General features: G+C 41.0%; 1 protein-coding gene across 1 annotated transcript in view; it reads right to left on the reverse strand.

Moving 5' to 3' along the window:
- Nucleotides 1-19,694, reverse strand: part of RAB30 (RAB30, member RAS oncogene family) — a 100,522-nt gene that overhangs the window by 18,626 nt on the left and 62,202 nt on the right. Inside the window, exons 2-4 of the mRNA XM_010598180.3 lie at nt 10,537-10,637; nt 7,355-7,438; nt 1,269-1,452 (exon numbers count right to left, since the gene is read on the reverse strand). Of these exons, the coding sequence (XP_010596482.1) occupies nt 1,269-1,452; nt 7,355-7,438; nt 10,537-10,629 (361 nt within the window). The 5' untranslated portion in view covers nt 10,630-10,637. The remainder of the gene's footprint in view (nt 1-1,268; nt 1,453-7,354; nt 7,439-10,536; nt 10,638-19,694) is intronic.

Consider the following 19,694-nt stretch of genomic DNA (forward strand, 5'->3'; position numbering starts at 1 on the left):
ATCCTTCTAAGTGAAGGTGATACCAAGTATAGCCTATGGTAGTCTTATGAGTCAGAATGGTTAGTAGAGGCTAATAATACAACCCTATCATGAATGCTGCATAATTCATCACACACACACACATACACACAAGTTCTGTCCACTGAAATCAATGACTAACCCAGTAGCAAAGAGCACTCCTAGCACTTAGATTGTAGCCTCTAAATAGTACTTCCGATCTAAAAGAAACAACTCTTCTTGGAGAAATAGCTAAGTCCAGATCTGTGCAGGAAATGCATAAGATGTGCCTATAAATGCTTGTCATACCAGAAAGCAAAAAATTTTTGAAATTCCTGGGATCTTGTCAAAAGGACTCAGAAGTCAATGTGAAGAAGCTCCAACTGTTGTTAAACCTGAACAACTGGAGCAACAATAATAATAATTGCAAGGGACTAAACTACATCAAAAATATTTAAATCCGTACGTTCATAATGATATTCAAAATACAAAACTCCAGTGGTTACTTTTGAAAGATATGAGGGTACCAACTCATTACCTTGAAATCTGGTGAGTAAAAAGAATCAAGCATTTTTCCTGCCTTATGAGAACTGCACCTCAGGATACCTAACAGTGCCTATGAAGCATTTTTGTTAACACTTCCATTACCACTAGAGGAGTTTTTAGTGATCTGGTCCATTTCACTGCAATTCCATTTTTAATGGATATATTTGTCACCAAAGAAAATCATGGTTGTTTTTTGCTTTTGTTGTTCCACCCCTATAAACAGAGGTCCTATTCTCCTTCTACAAGATAAAACAAATTGCAGCATTTCCCTTAGGGGATTCTTTCTGAAATCAGCATATATGTAAAAAGGGAAAAAATTAACCAAAGTCTGTTTTTCAGGCAATAAACAATTGCTTCAATAATGAATTTTACATCAACTTAAGAGATAAATTTTAGTTGTAGACGAACAGCTTCCATGATCTCGTAATCAGATTTTTTAAATGTTTAGCAGTTCACATAACTTTCATGAAGAGTCCAAATTCTTCCTAGAGCCTGCATTGATAGAAAAATCAATCACCAAGTACTTTCTACTCTAGTTTTCTAAATTATCATCATGGGATAGAGCCTATTTCATTTTCTCTTCAATTGCAGAAGAACTGAAAGTTAACTGCATGAATTATAGATCTATAGACTATATCCTTGGAAAATACCAAGGCACAAGCCTAGTGTGATTAAAAGTTCTGATGCCCACAAATCAGTTTCCCACCTCATTAGGCCTTACTTACCCACTAGCACAGTGATGACCTTGTTGCTGGCATATTGTTCTATTTCTCGCAGCCACTCAGGAAGGCAACGGAAGGACTCCTCACAGGTTATGTCATAGGTGAGGATCAAGGCATTGGCGCTTCGGTAATAACTCTGGGTAATGGATCGAAATCTCTCTTGACCTGCTGTGTCCCAGATCTGTAGCTATAAAGGCATAAAAGAAGGATCAGGTCAGAGAAGCAGAAAAGAAGGAAAGCGTTGCCTTGCTTTAGTTTGTGATTGGGAAGACCTTCACTTACATGATTATTTTCTGTCATGAAAAAAATCACTTATAATGTTTTTTTCTTAATTTGTTGGATGCTCCTGGGTAGGGAGAGAGGTTTGTTTTGTTTTTTGGTTGTTTTTTTTTTTTTCTTTGTTAGAGTATTTAAGAGTTTCCCCTTTATTCTTAAAAAAAGAAAAACTTATCATTTATTATGTACCAAGCTCTACTCCGAGTATTTTATATGTATTAACTCACTTAGCCCTCAAATAACCACATAAAAACCAAACTAGTTGCCATCAAGTCCATTCTGACTCATGGTGACCCCGTGTGTGTCAGAGTAGCACTGTGCCCCATAAGGTTTTCAATGGCTGATTTTCGGAAGTAGATCACCAGGCCTTTCTTCCAAGGTGCCTCCGGGAGGAATAGAACCTCCAACCTTTTGGTTAGCAGCCAAGTACATTAACTGATTGTGCCACCCAGGGTCTTCAATAACCACATACTATTGTATACCAAATCCACACCTGAAGAAACTGAGGCACAGAGAGATTAAGTAACTTTCTCAGAGTCTCACACCCAGTATATCCCAGAGCCAGCTGAACCCAGGCATTCTGGCCCCAGAGTCTATGCTCTTCACCATGATGCCATATTACAAAAGTTGGCATACAAGGCAAACTATCATTCTGTCACTGCTGGCATTTCATTCAGCAACCACAGAGGGGAGAAATCCAACCTTGCCACCTTTCCAGTTCACAATTCAAACGAACATATTGAGGTATTATCTTTGTTAATGAAATCGGGGCAATACCACGGCAGACAAAGGAAATAATTCTTCACCACTTTTAAGCCTTAGGCAAATTACTTAATCTCTCTGGGCTTCCGTCCTTGCTTTACAAAATGGAGTTAATAATAGGCAACCTGCTGAAAGTTCACATTTTCTGAAGTCTTTCACCAGTCCTAAGACCTAATATATGATAGTTCTAATAACAGTGAAAAAGGTAGAATACTTTCTACTCCTTCCTGAAATTCTCTGCACAGAGTAGAAGACTACTGAAAGAGAACTATTCCCAGAGACAACACTGGTGCAGGTACATCAGAAGATCTTGAGGAACAGCATCAACATCAACAATAATGATAATCTTCTCTTTTAACTGCATACATTTTACAGATCACAAGGTACATTCACCCCATAGATACAACATCACTTCCTCAAGGAAGGCCTACCAGAGCCTTCAGATTTGGCCAGGGGCCCCATTCCCCCTCCTCCCCATATCCTTTCCTGCAACACACCTTATGATTCTCCCTCGTGGCACCTAACATATCTGAATCATTTATTTGTAATCATTTACTTAACAGCTGTCTTCCCCACTAGAGCGAAAGCTTCACGAGGGGCAAATCACGGTATATTTACTCACAGTTTTAGTAGAGTTTTATCTCCTTGCTATATAGAGTGCCTGGCAAACAGAAGATGCTCAACTATTTATTGATAGTCTCATTTAATCCTTACACTAACCAAGTGAGGTTATGCCTCCCCTTCATTAATGGGAAATGGTCATTCATGAAGCTGAGACTCAAGTGTCTGCATCCCAGGTGAAGACTCATTCCATACCACCATGCTGCTTTTGCCACCAGAGACTAATTTAAATATACAACTGCATCCAAAGAGCATGAATCAGTTGGTGTCACTCTCTCCCCATGCCAGTTTAGCTGAAGAGACTGGTGAGTGACTGGTAGTCCCTGCCACGGATCAGCAGCACACAGGCTCTCCTTTGATTTGAACTCACAGCTGGTCTTTGATGATATACATGAAAGTTTGCATATGCTGAAGACTACCATACAAGTGTTATGGCCCTTTTGCTGGGACAATGCAATTTCTATTCTCTGCCTCAAATCTAGGGACATGGTTTTCCTCTGCCATGATGGGTCTCAGAACAACAGGCTATTGTTTCAGACTGAGCCACTAAAAATACTTGTGGTTGGATTTAAAGACTGTCAGTCATTAGAAATCAGTACGCCCTCATGACTGGCACATCTTGAGAACAGCTTTAAGGGTGAAAACACTGTAATATTGTCTAGAATAGTGGTTTTCTGGCCTTGCCAAGATATATGCTGCTTTCTCATAGAGGGCTGCCTGTTTCTTGATTCTTGAGGATATTCACATTTCACTCACTACTTTTATCCCTAAACTTGGCTTCACCATTTTCTCCACAATTCATTTGCTCCTTTCAGTACTTATGGCACATTAATATATGCAGGGTACTTTGCTAGGCACAGGGAGAATACAAAGATGAATAAAACATGATCTCCAACCGCAAAGAGCTCATAGTGAATAGGGAGACAAACACATAGTTAGTTAACCATAGTACAATATGAGATGTTCTACTAAAGAGGCATGAGCAGGAGCAAGTGTCTCCCAGTGGTAGTCTCAAGCCCAGCAATATGTTCTCAATACTGCAGCCATGAGCTTTCTAACCCACGTTTCTAACTCTCACCTCCAACATGGGCTTACACTATTTGTTTACTCTTTCCTTTGCCCACTGCTTACATCTCCATTGCCTCACTGCCACAAAAATGTATTACAATCATTGGTTTACTTGTCTGTCTCCTTACAAGACTGAGTTCTTTGAGGGCAAGGGCTGTCTCTTACTTAACCTTATATATCCAGTGCCTTCCTAACACAGTACAGCTTCGTGTTGGACACATTTGAATGAATGAGTAACTGAATAAACAACAGACTGTGAAATCACAAAGGAGGGATTAATTCTGCTTAAAGATTAATAGGCTATTAAAAAAGATTTCCCAGATAAGATGCTATTTGAGCTAGACCGTAAGTGCCTAGAGGGCAAGGATGCTTTACCTAACACAGTGTTTGGCACAAAGGATCTATTACAACACAGGCTAGATAGATGAGTGGATAGACAGATGGCTGAATGAACATATATATAAATACATGTACATACTTTCCTAACTCTCCCATCTCTGCAACATAGACCTGGTTGGAGAGAAATAAAGCAAATCATCTATTTCTATTATAATTAATCTCCTAAGGTTAAAATGCTTTAAACTGAGGTTAGAGCCTTACTTATTACTCATTACTTTACCATAGACTAAAAAAAGCAAAATCAATAGATAGGAGAAAATTGTATAAATTTTTTAATTATATTTTCTACCCAAGGTTACTTGCATGATTCAGACCACTTTAAGACAAGGGCCTTTTCCTTCACTTTGCCTGTATTGATTTGCCACTGAGGCTTAATAGATCCAAGAGCCTTTTTAATACCTTTGATTCCCTGTCTTCAATCCTAGGAGCCATCCTAGAGAGAAGATGCTGTAGGAGAGGCTGAGAGAGGGTGATGAGAAGTCAGGAGAGAGACTTGGGTTCTACTCCTGGACTTGCCTTTCGCCACTTGAGCGATCCTGCTGCGTAAGCCACCTGTGGCTTCCCTTTCCCATTGACTTTATCAGGCTCTGAGAAGGCCTGCAAACTGCTAGCAAAAAGACACTTAAACATCATTAAGAAGAGATATTCAGTAAATGTTAAAGAACAAGGACAAGAATATGTCTTAGTGAAGCCTGGACAACTCTGTCCTACTAAAAGATGGAGATGTTATTCCCCATATATCAGAGTATTAATGAGGCCCTTGGATTAATATGGTTGAAAAAGGTCATTCTGTATCTTGATTTTATATGTTGGACTAGAAAGAATCACAGAAAAATTGAGTTGGACTTGATTAGGGAAATTAACCAACTCTCACTTTTTATAGATGAAAGTCCAGGGGCCAAAAGAGGTGATAGGGCCAGGAATTGCTCTATGAATACAACTCTTTTGAGGAGTCTGTGATCTGGTGGTAGAGTAAGACTTTATAAAGAGATGAATTTTAGCAGGGTATAATAAGCACTTAAAATTAAGTTTATCATAAACAGAAAGTGGAATAAATGGAATACCTAAGCCTGGGGAGCCACGAAAGAAAAATAAGCGTATTTTTTTAGGGTGGGGAGCATATCTTATTCACCTTTATTCGTGCCTGGCACATAGTAAGAAAAAAAAAAAAACCCTTGCCATCGAATTGATTTTGATTCATGGCAACCATATGACAGAGTAGAACTGCCCCATAGGATTTCCAAGGAACGGCTGCTGATCTTTTGGTTAACAGCCAAACATTCCACTGTGCCACCAGGGCTCCCTAGCACATAGTACCATACCATACCCGTTGCCATAGAGTGGATTCCACCTCATAGCAACCCTAGAGGTCAGAGAAGAACTGCCCAATAGGGTTTCCAAGGAGCGCCAGGCGGATTCAAACTGCCAACCTTTTGGTTAGCAGCCAAACTCTTAACCACTACGCCACCAGGGTTTCCTGGCAAATGAATGAATCCATAAATGGGCAATGGGGTTATACATATATATGTATATAAATGGGAAACTCAAACATCTAGAATTAAAATGCCAATAGTTATCTTTAACTACTGAAAAAAGTAGTTATCTTAACTCCTTGAATTGGCAACAACCTCCCCTCTGCTGGAACAATAGAAGTTACAAAAGGCTGTTCCTGCGAATGCCTCTTCAGTGCACACTCCTACCTCTTCCTATCCCTATACCCTGGCTCCTTCTCCCCACCCTGACACTATTTTTCTGAGCTTTCTGGTTGGCATTTTCATGGAGTACACACTTTGCATTTGCCTTCCAGCACCCCCAGCTCTCCATTCGCTATCGTATTGGGTATGGATGTCTCTGGAGTAAGGAACTATGTTGAAAAGTTAGGGCTGGAACTCAGGAACTTCATCCTAAAGACTTCTCTGTGGCAGTAAGTGTCTACTAAAAGCTACAAAAGCATCATGGAGCTTCTCTGTCCTATCCAAGGCATTCGAAGGAAGGCGTACAGGTACACATGGGAGGAAGATGCAAATGACATGGACTCAAACTTGGGATGCTTAGGTTGGGATCTAGTTGGAATTCTGATGCCATAATTTGCATTGTGCTGCTGATGCCAGGGTCATCACTTCTTACTGTGGGATTCGGAGAGCTCCAAAAGATCTGACAGTGGAATTCCAAAAACTCTGAGGGGCAGGTAGAACACAGTGCTACAGATCAATATCTTTACCTTCCTTCCATGTAATTTAGTCTCTCTTCACATTGCTTTCCATCACCTTTGTCCTTACTTGTTCCAAGGTGTTGGGCCTATTTTGCCTTCATTCTCATCTTCTCTCATGGCAAGGGAGAACTTAGGGGAGCAGTGCAGTATACTGGCTGGCAAAACGAACACAAATCCTGGCTATATCACTTCCTAACTGTGGAGCCATGGATAAGTGAATTATGTAACCTCTCTTAAGCCTGTAAAATAAGAATAAAACCAACTGCCATGCTGGGTTTATAGTAAGGATTAAGTTAAATACAATAGCACCTAGCAGAGGGACTAACATAGCAGTTACTCAATGAGAACTATCTCCTTCCTCCCATTATGGATATACCATACTTCTAGGTACCAAACCATCCAGAAGACACAGGGGGTGAGGTCACGGATCCTTTCCTGGACTGCTCATTTAGTATCTCTCCCTTGCTAGAGGTAGGGGTACAGTGAGAGACAGGGTGATTCTAGTAAATGACTTAATATGACTGACTGACCCATAATGAAATGTAATCAGTATGGGGCTGTTGAAATCATCTGCAATCCCTTCCTGCCCCCATAAAGGGACTAGAAGAACTCTGGAAATAAGCTGGCATGACTGAGTACATTAGTTTCAATGTGGGTTTCAGTTAGGAGATTTAAAAAATGTTAAGAAAACACTACTTCCTAAACTCTCACATAGCACAAAGAAAACCTTATTAAACATTTGGCATCTTACCTTTACTTTTTCACCATTAATCTCCACTGTCTTAATCATAAAATCAACTCCAATTGTGGCTCCTTGACCTGGGGGGAAAAGACCCTAAAGAAGAAATAATAGAAAATAACAGTTAAGCAAATCCTGCAATTAAATGAAATTTTCCCCCCTCCTCACCCATCACCAGGCCCTTCCTCACCCATCACCGGGCTCAGCAATACTGGTAGAAAAGAGAACTCTGGTTAGTGTCATAGGAGCCCTGTTTAATTTAACTTTGTATGTATGTTTTATGGGGAGGAGAGAGGAGGAAGAAATACCAAAAGAGGGAGAAGAAAGAGAAAACGGGAGAAAGAAAGGCAGAATAAGAGGGTGAAAGGAAGGAACTGGGAGAAGGGAGGGCAAGGCTCTGATTTTAAAGGATGAAACAGAAAATCAAACACAAGGATCAGATTGAGGAACATGGAGCCACAGGGATAAGGTCAGGATTGTTACGGTTAGGGGTAAAACGGATAGTTGCTCTAGAAGAAGCAAAATCAAGGGAGTACAAAGCTTAAAACTGGTTACCAGTTTGGTGCATGGCTAGTCATAGGGGTGGAAAACCAACATGAAGAAACAAACAAGAACTCAGCATGAAAAACACGAACGTGACAATGAAGCTGTGCAGTGTATAATACACACACAATTACGTGAGTTCAGGGCCAATAACACTAAGAAGAAAATCTAAGAAAATAAAGTAATTCAGGGAGACAGTATGGTAGAAATGGAGCTAAATAAGGAGGCAGCAGCCTTAGGATGTCTGTGTGACCTCAGGCAAACCAGTCCACCTCTCTGGGCCTAAGAATTATGCTCTTAAACTAGGAGGAAATGATATTTGTAAGAAAATGAGGCAATGAGTAGATCTCTGAATTACCCTCCAAATCAAAGGTTTTCAAATCTAATGTGTATGAGGCTTCTGTAAGCACTTTAAAACCAAAACAACTTTACCTCAAGCTGGAAGCTTAACCAGAACAACAGAATTTTAGCAAAATTACATGTATAAAGTAATTTACTATTACATAATATTTCCTGTAAGCCTGCAGAAGGGATTGGAAGTAGGAAGAAATTCTAACAAGAAGAATTCTTTCCTAGTTTCCTTTCCCTCATCCTTTGCATTCCAGAACTTCTAGAAACTAAAGTAAAATGGAGTTTATTAGCTCTGGCAGCTAAAATTGGGGTATCTTTTACTAAATCCTCCTAACAAGAGGGTTCTTTAATTAAGTTTGAACTTAAAAGGCTGAGCTTCAAACCGACAGAAAATGTTCCATTGCATGTTTGCAAAAAGATATAAACGTTCCTAACTTTACACACAAATATTGAATCAATTTCCCTCTATTTTGGCTTCGCTCAATCACAAGCCTGCCAACTTTAAGTTGATAGCTCCAGCTGTTTTGCAGTCTATCAAATACAAAAAAAACAAAGCCTTCCCAATGTTTCCTCTGCCATTTTGTTCCTCAACCATCACAACTCAAAAACAGCTGAATGCAATTCATTTTAACTGCCCGCTAAATAAGCAAAATAAGCACAATCCTGTATATAAAGCAACTTTTGGAGGAGCTGAGGGGCTAGGAGGTGTAAAAAGTAGACAGAAAAGAAAAATAAGAAATGGGTGATCTGCATGTTAGTAAATTTAGTTTTCAAAAATGAAAGCATTTTTGCCTTCAATGACAAGGTTTATGCTTTTAAAGTCCAGATTCCTATGGTCTCAGAGGTTAGAACATGCAGGAGATAAAAATTATCAGGCTGAGAATCAGCAGATCTGGGTTCTAACCCTGGCCCTACCACTAACATGAAGTGAAATCCTAAGCAAGTCATTCAGTCTTTCTAGACCTGAATTTTTCATCGGCAAAATGAGAAGAGTGGACTGAATAATCTCTAAGGAATCTTTCAGTAATAAGATAAGGCCAAGGGAACTTCTGATAAAGGGACTAAAAGCTCAGGGTATCTGCAGTCTTGTCCTCCTGTGAAAAGCAGAAAAGATTACTTATGTTAGGTGGAAGTAAAATCAGTTGGAATTTCTAATATAACTCCATGGCGGTTGACTGAGCCCAGGTGCCTGTTAGCTTTTTACTTTTAATTTCACTAGGCCAAGGCTTGAAAAAAAGCACGGGTTCTATTCTGTGCTCACTTATGATGCGAAAAACCCTGACATTTCTAAAGGTGACTCTCTGCCCTAGAGCTGTTTGTGTATCCAATCTGCCTCTCCGGTTTTCCATAGAACAGACTGTCAGAGCTGAAGGGGCCTTGGAGATTGTCTGGCCCCTCATGTGCGGCAGGGAGGCTCAGGAAAGGGTGGTAATTCACCCAGGCTCACATGACAAGCCAGGGGCAGAGCCAGGACTAGCGCCTGTGTCTGGACTCTCTAGTCAGTGTTCTTTCCCCAGCACCAGCTTGCCCTTTGCCTTAGATAGAGAAGCTGGTTGCAACTTTTCCCAACAACTACTTCATGAAAATGCAAGATGCATGCATGATGATCTTGACAAGGGCACCGTTCATATTTTTTTTAGGGAAAAATACAGAAGAAGATCAACTTCAGAATAATTTCTTACTCATTTTTTAATATAATCTCTGGCAGTGATTCTCAAACACGCAACACCAAAGAGAGCTTTGTACTTAGGTCATGTGATAAGGACTCAACCCAGAGGAAACATCCAATTCAGTTTAGATAATTCTTCACTGTTCCCATCTCATTCATAGTTAATAAACTTAGAAAATCAGCATATTTAGATCTAAACAAAAATGATTCACTCAGTTACCTGGGAGGATGTGAAGGGGAATAGGCAGAGAGCTTGATCAGTTAAATGTATATTTGAGTTTTTAAAAAATTAATGTTTAGGTTCAGTTTGATGTCCAGATTCATTTGCTACCACCTTTAGATTACTATTAACTAATAATCTATTTTTGATACTGCACACTGAAAGCAAAACCACCCGCCCTTTTCATTCGAGGAAGCAACAAGAGGTGTTAAGGGTTGGTGGTGGCCCACAGAGCCCTGATCCCTTGAGGTGGTATAAAAATGCTAGTGTAGACTACAAAGCTGATACACCTTTAAAAGAATGTGTTACGAACTTGTAGCCAAGACACTGGCACTGGGACCATCCCATCAGATTTCCCTAACCCCACAGCCTAAACTGAGAAATCCAACCTTGGTTTCCAGGTCCCCTTACCTGAGTGAATCGTCGGACTAGACACGTCTTCCCCACACCAGCATTGCCAATTAAAACAATTTTGAACAGGAAATCATAATCTTCCATACTCATTTACACAGCTGCAAGGTAAACACAGGTAAGAGTGTGATGGACTTGGTAGGACTTACCCACAGAGCTCAAGCTACACCGTGTTGTTCCCAGCCCCGTTTCTTGGGAACAATAAGTCTGATTCATTTGACTCATTTGAAGAGCAATTTAATGCTCCCCTCTGATGATCATGCCAGCAAAAGAGTAGTAGAGATGTCTGATCACAAGCAGACTTTATTCTTTCCCAGTTACCTCATGTCACAGAAAGTAGATAACACAGATGTCCTGTCACCTAGTAACCTTTATTCTTCCAAGTAGTCAGCTCACAGGTCGCTTATGTGATAAGATCTGTTTTCTTTAGCATGGAAAGGGTATTACAAATCTATGTGCAGACTAGCTGGGGGTGCAAAGAAGCAGGGACAAAGGAGAGCCTTCCAAAGCTTAAATGTAGTTTATGGGCTGTATGTGCCTCTGGGAAGGAATGCTAGTGACCAGGAGACTGAGTCATAGGATGGACCTGTAAAGGGCTCTTTCAGTCTCCTGCAGATCCTAGGGATCTTGGGGTCTTACCCGTGGGAGCTGTAGCCATCTCTCCTTTCTACCACCACCCCATTCCTGCCTCCCAAAGTGCCTGATTTTTCATCCTTATGAGATTTGGTATATGACACTTCCTCTGCCTGGGCTAGCCTACCTCCCACTCTTTCTGTGCCATGAAGTCCTTCAACACCAAATATAAGTATCTCTTTCTTTCTGAGTATTTCCCTGATCTTCCTCAAATAAAATTAAGCATTTCTCCTTTCACCATTACTCTGTTCTAAAACTTCACTTGCTATATACAAAAATTATTTGTTCAAATGTAAGCCTCATCCACGAGGAAAGGGACTATATCTTTCAACTTTATTTCCTTAGCCCCTGCAACAGAATCACACTTGGTAAATACCCACTCTACAGAATGAATGAATGAATGGGCATAAGCATAAGCCTTAGTGTCTCCAGTTGTGCTAAAAATAATAATATCTGCTCTATCTATTTCAAAACAGTGTTGTGAAGATTAAAAATAACAACAAAAAAACAAACAAAAAAAAACCACTGTACAAAAAAGTCTTAGTACCCTTAAAGTCTTATCCTGGTGAAGGCAGTTATTATTTATCCATACCTTTTTTTTTTTTTTTTTATAGTACAGTGCTAAGTACCAGAGTCAGCACAGAGACAAGATAGTCTGCCCTTGAGACCAACATGTGAAAAGTTAAATAACAAGAAAAAAGCTAAATAACAGTCCAATCCAACAGTGGAGCTCATTTCATAAAGCATGCAGAACAAGTCTAGTGGACTCTACAGGGAGAAGAAATGGACAACCAGTGAGCCCATGAGGGAAAAGGTGCTTGGGAAAGGAATAGAAGCCGCAAGTTCACTCCTACTAACAGATCTCAAGCCTGAATGGCTGCAGGGTTGCATGGCAGAGAGGAGAGCCACTGTACTAAAAACTGTCTTGAAGCTAGGGAAGTACATTTCCTCTGTACAAAGGTGATTTCTATACGGGCTTCAGCTGAACTTTGGAAAGATGACTGACAACCAAGCCAACATGCAGGTAGTAGCTCACAGGGTTCCATCTCAGCTCACCGAGGCCATGAAGGAAAAACATTTTCTCTGTACAAGAATCTAGGTCCACATGCAGTAGTTGCACTTGTCACATACTATACTTGACACTTTATGTATATTTCCATTTGTCTTCACAAACCTATAAAGCTGGTATTTATTAATATATTACCTATTTTACAGGTAAGTAAGCTGAACCTTCAGGGAAATTAAAAGGGTGGCCCAAAGTTATAAAGCTACGAACAAGACCTTAAAGTTCAATAGGCATATGGTGTCATCAAAAGAACTCTAGCTTTGGAGTTAGAAAGACCTAGGTTGAAATCCTGGTTGTACTACCTTCTAAGTGTGTGCCTTTGGGCAAATTACAAGCTTTCTGAGCCTCAACTTCTCATTGACAAAATGGGGCTAATAACACCTATGTCCCAGAGTTGTGGTGCTTGAAGGAAGTAAGGAAAACCCCTAAGGACTGTACCTGGCTCTTAGCCACTCAAACTCCTTAACATGACTCACAAGATTTTCCATGATCTGGCTCCTGCCTTCATCACCAACCTCATCTCTCACCATGCTCCTCATTCCCCACACTCTAGGCTCACTGGATTTCTTCTGTTCCCTAAACACCACATGATTCCTTTTCTCCTCAGACCTTCACATACACTGTTTCTTCTGCCCAAAACATGGAATACAACTCCTCTCCCCAACCCCAGCCCAGCTAACTTTTGCTCAGCTTTTACTTTTACTTTATATTTCAGCTTAACATCACTTCCTCTAGTACACGTCTATGACCTGTGAAGGAGGCTGGGCTTATGCACTCTATGCTCTCCCAAAAGAATGCCCTCTCCTCTCCTCTAAGAATACTCACCATGATTTACTATAATTCATTATATCTGTTTTATACCTTAACCCCTTAGCACCTCAGCCCTACACACACATATACACGCATGCGTGTGCACCACACACTCCTGACTAGGAGAGCAAGGAAGATCTAAATTATTAATACATGTAATCCTCACAACAATTCTATGAGGTGGACACTATTAGCATCCTTACTTGACAGGTGGGGATTCTGACACACAAGAGAAGTAAGAAGTTATGAAGGTGCTCATAGTGCCCTGAGAAGACTTTTGAAACTCTGAAGAACCCACATCCCCAGGCACCCCCTTCCACAAGACAACAGGAAAAAAAAAAGTCATGAAGGTCCTATACCTAGTAACTGATGGAGGAGCCAGGATTCAAACCCAGACAGCCTGGCTCCGGCATCTGTCCTTGAACCACTTCCCTGTATTGTCTTTCACAACTCTAGGCTCACAGTAGGGCACAAGAAAGATCTGATTAATTGAATGATGAAGGGCAAGCACTCAGTAAATGTGATTTCCCTTTTCTCCTCTGGTTTCAAATCCAAAACGCTTTTCTACCACCTTGCAGTAGTTTAAATAAAAATCAAAGTCAAATTCCTGATAAAACCTGAGGGACACAGCACGTCAGTTATAACCCAATAAAGCTGTTAGAAGTGAACCCAAACCTCAGGAATAGGCACAAGGATAACAGGAATGAGCTGAGGGCTCTGTGGACCACACGTGGACCATGAATGTCTAGTTGACCAGTAAGAAACGGTGAGCACAAGGACTGGCCCATATTCTTCTTCTGTGATTAAAATGTGTGATACACGTATTTCTCTATTTCAGCAGAGGTCAAAGAAAAAAAGCAGAGAATCCAAAGAAGAACGTCCAAAAATGAAGACCTGTAAAACAGGGCTCCTAAGAAAAAGTTAATGGGGCCCAAATTATACGCCTTAAAGCAAAAATGAAACCAACTCATGGTGACCCTAGTTGTTACCGAGTAGAACTACACTCTACTGGGTTTTCAAGGTTGTGACCTTTCGAAAACATCACCAGGCCTTTCTCTGAGGCACCTCTGGGTGGGTTTGAACTGCCAACCTTATGTTCAGTAGTATAATGCTTAACCATTTGCACCACCCACGGGCTCTCAAGAAAGGTGAGACACTTGGTCATAGTCAGCATTGTTTTACATGGTTACACCTGGGGCAAGCACAGGATAAAAATTAAGGCCCCTCCCCTTTCTATAAGAAATTAACGCTCTGTTAAGCGTTTTTTAAATGAGCCCCTGGAAAATAGAGTTTGTTCTCTTTAAAAGTGCAGGCCGTCTATGGCTAAAGCTAGTCTATAAAACCAAGGTTACCTGCTGTGGCTACTGTCCTGTTTCTAACAGAAAACATATTATTGAATGAAAAGCTCACAAGATTCTGGGGAACTGTGCTTTGAGGAAGCCCTTTGGTCTGGCCCCAAATTAACAGCCCAGGCATCACCAATCACTATGTCATGAGATTAGCATGGGGTGGGGGGAACCTATTTAGAGGCAGGCTGACTAGTTACACCCAGCCTTTGTGTGTTTTAACAACAAAAGGAAGACCTTATCTGAGGAGCAAACATGTCACAAGCATATGCTACTGGCTGAGCACTATTCTAAACCCCACTGACATCGAGTAGATTCCAACTCATACAGACCCTACGGGACAGAGCAGAACAGCTCCATAGCGTTTCCAAGGCTGTAAGCTTTTTTTTTGTTTGTTTTTAATTGTACTTCAGATGAAGGTTTACAGAACAAACTAGCTTCTCATTAAGCAGTTAGTACACATATTGTTTTGTGACTTTGGTTACCAACCCCAGAACATATCAACACTCTCCCTTCTCTACCTTGGGTTCCCTATTACCAGCTTTTCTGTCCCCTCCCGCCTTCTAGTCCTTGCCCCTGGGCTGGTGCGCACCTTTAGTCTTGTTTTGTTTTATGGGCCTGTCTAATCTTTGGCTGAAGGGTAACGTCAGGGATGACTTCATTACTGAGCTAAAAGGGTGTCCAGGGACCATACTCTCAGTTTCTTCAGTCTCTGTGAGGCCAATAAGTCTGGTCTTTTTTTGTGAGTTAGAATTTTGTTCTATGTTTTTCTCCAGCTCTGTCTGGGACCCTCTGTTGTGATCCCTGCCAGGGCAGTCAGTGGTGGTAGCCAGGAACCATCTAGTTGTACTGGACTCCATCTGATGGAGGCTGTGGTAGATGTGGTCCCTTAGTCCTTTGGACTAATTTTTCCCTTGTGTCTTTAGTTTTTCTTCATTCTCTCTTGGCTCCCAACTGGATGAAACCAGTGGAGTATCTTAGATGGCTGCTCACAGGCTTTTAAGACCCCAGATGCTACTGACCAAACTAGAATGTAGAACATTTTCTTTATAAACTATGTGATGCCAATTGAGCTAGATATTCCCTGAGACCATGGTCCCCACAACCAAGGCTGTAATCCTTATGAAAACAGACAACCACATCTTTCTCCTACGGAGCTGCTGGTATGTTGAAAGTACCAATTTTTTGGTTAGCAGTCAAGTACTTAGCCACTACCCCACCAGGGCTCCTTAGCCGTATTCTAGGGGTTTTATATTCTATTACCATTAACAATAATAATAGCTGACACCAGTATTACAGATTACTCAGTATGCAAGTTAAGCACATGGGGTGAAACCCATGTGAAATTGTTCACTACAGATTAGTAAGTAAGCACAAGTAAACCTGTGCTTACCTTGCTTACTGGGTAATCTGCCCCCGTCAGGGATTATAAATTTGAAAAGAGGTTTGACTCTGTAGGAGGTGCTGTGGGGTTGGGAGAGAGACAGACGCCAGCCATACTTAGAAGCAGAATCTTTGGTGTGGTGAAAAAACGTGAAATTGTTCACCACAGATGATCTGGTAAACAAGGTAAACTCTAAACTTACCTTGCCTATTGGATAATCTGCCCCTGGCTGACACTTATCCACTGCTTATTATGTGCCAAGTACTCTTCTACATGTATGATGTTGCTGTTGTTGTTAGGTGCTGTCGAGTCAGTTCTGACTCATGCGACCCTATGTATAACTGCCTGGTCCCATACCATCCTCGCAATCGTTGCTGTGTCTGAGCCCACTGATGCGGCTCCTATGTCAGTCCATCTCATTGAAGATCTTCCTCTTTTTCTCTGACCCTCTACTTTACCAAGCATGATGTCCTTCTCCAGGAACTGGTCCCTCCAGATAACATGTTCAAAGTATGTGAGACAAAGTCTCGCCATTCTCCTTTCTAAGGAGTATTCCGGCTGTAATTCTTCCAAGATAGATTTGTTCATTCTTTTGGCCATTAATCCTCAAAACAATCCTATGTTATCATCCCTGGTTTACAGAAAAAAGAAACCGAGGCACAGAGAGGTTATCCTAAAGTCACACAGCTAGTTAGTTTCAGAGCCAGGATTCAATCCCACATCTGACTCCAAAGCTCAGCACCTTCTAAAACAGGATGTTGGCCCTCTTCCTTGTAGTGTTACTTCATCTGTCATGAGGGCTGGAGTCTGAGTTGAATAGAACCCAGGCCCCTTGTAACTGCTGTGTTCTAGAATCCCCCTGCTCTGGAAGCAGCACACCCACATTGATGGGCCACACGCTAATCCCAGAAAATACACGCACTTCTCCTCACTGAGCCCAGGTCTACATTAGGAGCTGGACCTAGGACATTTGACCCTTTTCCCTGCATACCACCCCAACAATTCATTCGTCATTCATCCGTGTAACTAAGTACTAGGCATGGGAGATACAATCAGGAACACTACTCAGATGAACAAACCTATGGCAAAATCCCAAATATCATAATTACCACAACACTCTAAATAATACGTGCATGCATCCAAGCTGAGCATAAGATTCAAAAGGAGAGGGGGGAGGAGGAAAAGAAAAAAATTAATTAAAAAAAAAGATACAGGAAACGTGATCTAGTATGAAAGTTTAAAAAAAAAATTTCTAAGCAATGTGATTTTGGCAATATACACCATTTTTCAAAATGACTTTATTTTTTTAAAAAACCAAACTATATTCGCTGGTTTGTTCTCCCCCTTGCCTTTGTGACACAAATGATTAAGCGCTCAACTACTAGCACAAAGGTTGGCAGTTCAAACTCCCCCAGAGTTGCCTCAGAAGATAGCCTGGTGATCTGCTTCCAAAAGGTCACAGCCTTGAGACCCTATAAAGCAGTTTCACTCTGCGCACGTGGGGTCACCATGAGTCACAGTTGACTCGAAAGCAACTGACAACAACTGATCGGTTTAACAAAGTAGAGGCTTCTGGTGAACAGAGGCCAAATCCTTTCCCATCACCACCTCCCACCTCCCACCTACCCCCAAAATGATATTTTAGGGACTTGTCCTTGTTCAAAATCTGTGTCTTGGGAAGGCCCCTTCCCATGACAGCATGTGTCCTCATTCACTCATACCAAAGAGGCAGACTGGGTCATGAAACCAAGAGCCCCAAGTCTATTAAAGAGCTGTATAGGTTTCCTTATCCAAAAATGGGGATATAATAAAATCTTTACACTGAGTTGCTGAAGAGTCAAATAATATATGGAACATGCGTATTTAAAAATATAATAATTGAATTTTTTTTTAAACCCTTCTCACAAGAGCCATATATGTTGATTGCAGAAAATACAAACAAAAAGGAGAAGAAAATCACCTATAATCCCTTTACCCACCCGTACCTCATGGGGATAATTACAATTAACATTTTGGTATACAACCTTCGATATTTTATAATTTTTTTAAAGAAAAATGGCATCATAGAAATGAAATAGAAGTTTGTTTTTGTTTTATATAGTGCGATATTTTTCCAAAACCCAAAATCAGAACTCACGGTCTGCAAACAGGATCAATTAGAGAAGCTCAGCACTCACTGCTGTAACATTTGTTCCTTCGACTCTGAACACTCCTCTGAGGGACTTGAGTGGGGAAGGGAGATGAGCTTCACAGTGACATAACTTCGAGAAATACTAAATACTACAACTCAATCTTGGAGATTTAAACAGCTCTGAACATTCCAACAAGGAAGAAAACTGGCTACCTCTGTTTAACCCAGGACATACCAAACATAATTTTAACTGAGAATGCTTTTCTCTTATAACATTTTTAACATCTCTCGCTACCAGGGCTCCTTGAAATTAATGCTGCAAATAATAGTTTAAAACATCTGAAATCGACAGTCACACTCGCGCACTCACACGCACGCTCCAGCCCACCAGCCTCCTCTCGCAGCGGGACCGCCGAAATGGCGGCTCTCAAACTCCTCTCTTTCGGGCTACGGCTCCGCGCCTCCGCCCGTGGATCCGGAAGCGCCTGGTCCAAGGGATATGTTTGCTACTTTTCAACCACCACTTGTCGTCATACTAAATTTTATTCAGATCCAGTGGAAGCTATAAAAGACATCCCTGATGGTGCGACGATATTGGTTGGTGGTTTTGGGCTATGTGGAATTCCAGAGAACCTTATAGGAGCTTTACTAAAGACGGGAGTAAAAGGGCTAACTGCAGTCAGCAACAACGCAGGGCAGGATATGCCAACATGGTCTCAAGTGTCCACCTGATCCAAGAAGCTCCCTCCTCGCCAGCATCCCTCTCCAGCCCATTGTCCAGCCCAATCCATGTCTGAAGAGTTGGCTTCGGGAATGGTTCCTGTCCTGGGCCAGCAGAAGGTCTGGGGGCCATGACCACCGAGGTCCTTCTAGTCTCAGTCAGACCATTAAGTCTGGTGTTTTTGTGAGAATTTGGGGTCTGCATCCCACTACTCTCCTGCTGCCTCAGGGGTTCTCTGTTGTGTTCTCTGTCGGGGCAGTCATAGGTTGTGGCCGGGCATCATCTGGTCCTTCTGGTCTCAGGATGATGTAGGCGCTGGTTCATGTGGCCCTTTCTGTCTCTTGGGCTCGTAGTTACCTTGTGTCCTTGGTGTTCTTCATTCTCCTTTGATCTAGGTGGGTTGAGACCAATTGATGCATCTTAGGTGGCTGCTTGCAGACTTGCATAATTTTATATCTCTTTAACTTGATATGCTTTTATTTTTCTAAATCTAAAATTTATTGTCAAAATTAGAATATATATTTTCAAATTGAATATTACATTTTAAAATTTGGTGGTATCTTGAATGTTGTATGTTGTTACAGATCATAGCTAGCCCATATACTGCCACTCAAATTCACAGTAATGGCATCATTAGCTCTTTGTTCATAAAGCAACATGGAAATTAAGTTGAAATCTGTTTCATGTTCTTTCCAAAGATTATGCCATTATTGTTGTGCTGTCGAATTACCTCTGCCTCATGGCAACCTAATATATAACAGAATAAAATGTTGTCTGGCTTCAAAAAAAAAAAAATCTGAAATCAGGGCTGCCCAGGTAGGGTTGCCAGACAGAGCCAAAACAAACAAACAACCAAAAAAATAAACCCAGGATGCCCAGTTAAATTTGCATTTTGAATAAACAACATATAATGCTTTATATAAGTATGTCCCAAATATTATATGGGACACATGAATAATTTTTCTCTATAAGTATGTTCCAAATATTACATGGGATATATTTATACTAAAAAAAGTATTCATTGCTTATCTGAAATTCAAATTTAACTGAGTGTCTTATATTTTATC

Source organism: Loxodonta africana, chromosome 7 (genome assembly GCF_030014295.1).
Source record: "Loxodonta africana isolate mLoxAfr1 chromosome 7, mLoxAfr1.hap2, whole genome shotgun sequence".
Lineage (NCBI taxonomy): Eukaryota > Metazoa > Chordata > Mammalia > Proboscidea > Elephantidae > Loxodonta > Loxodonta africana.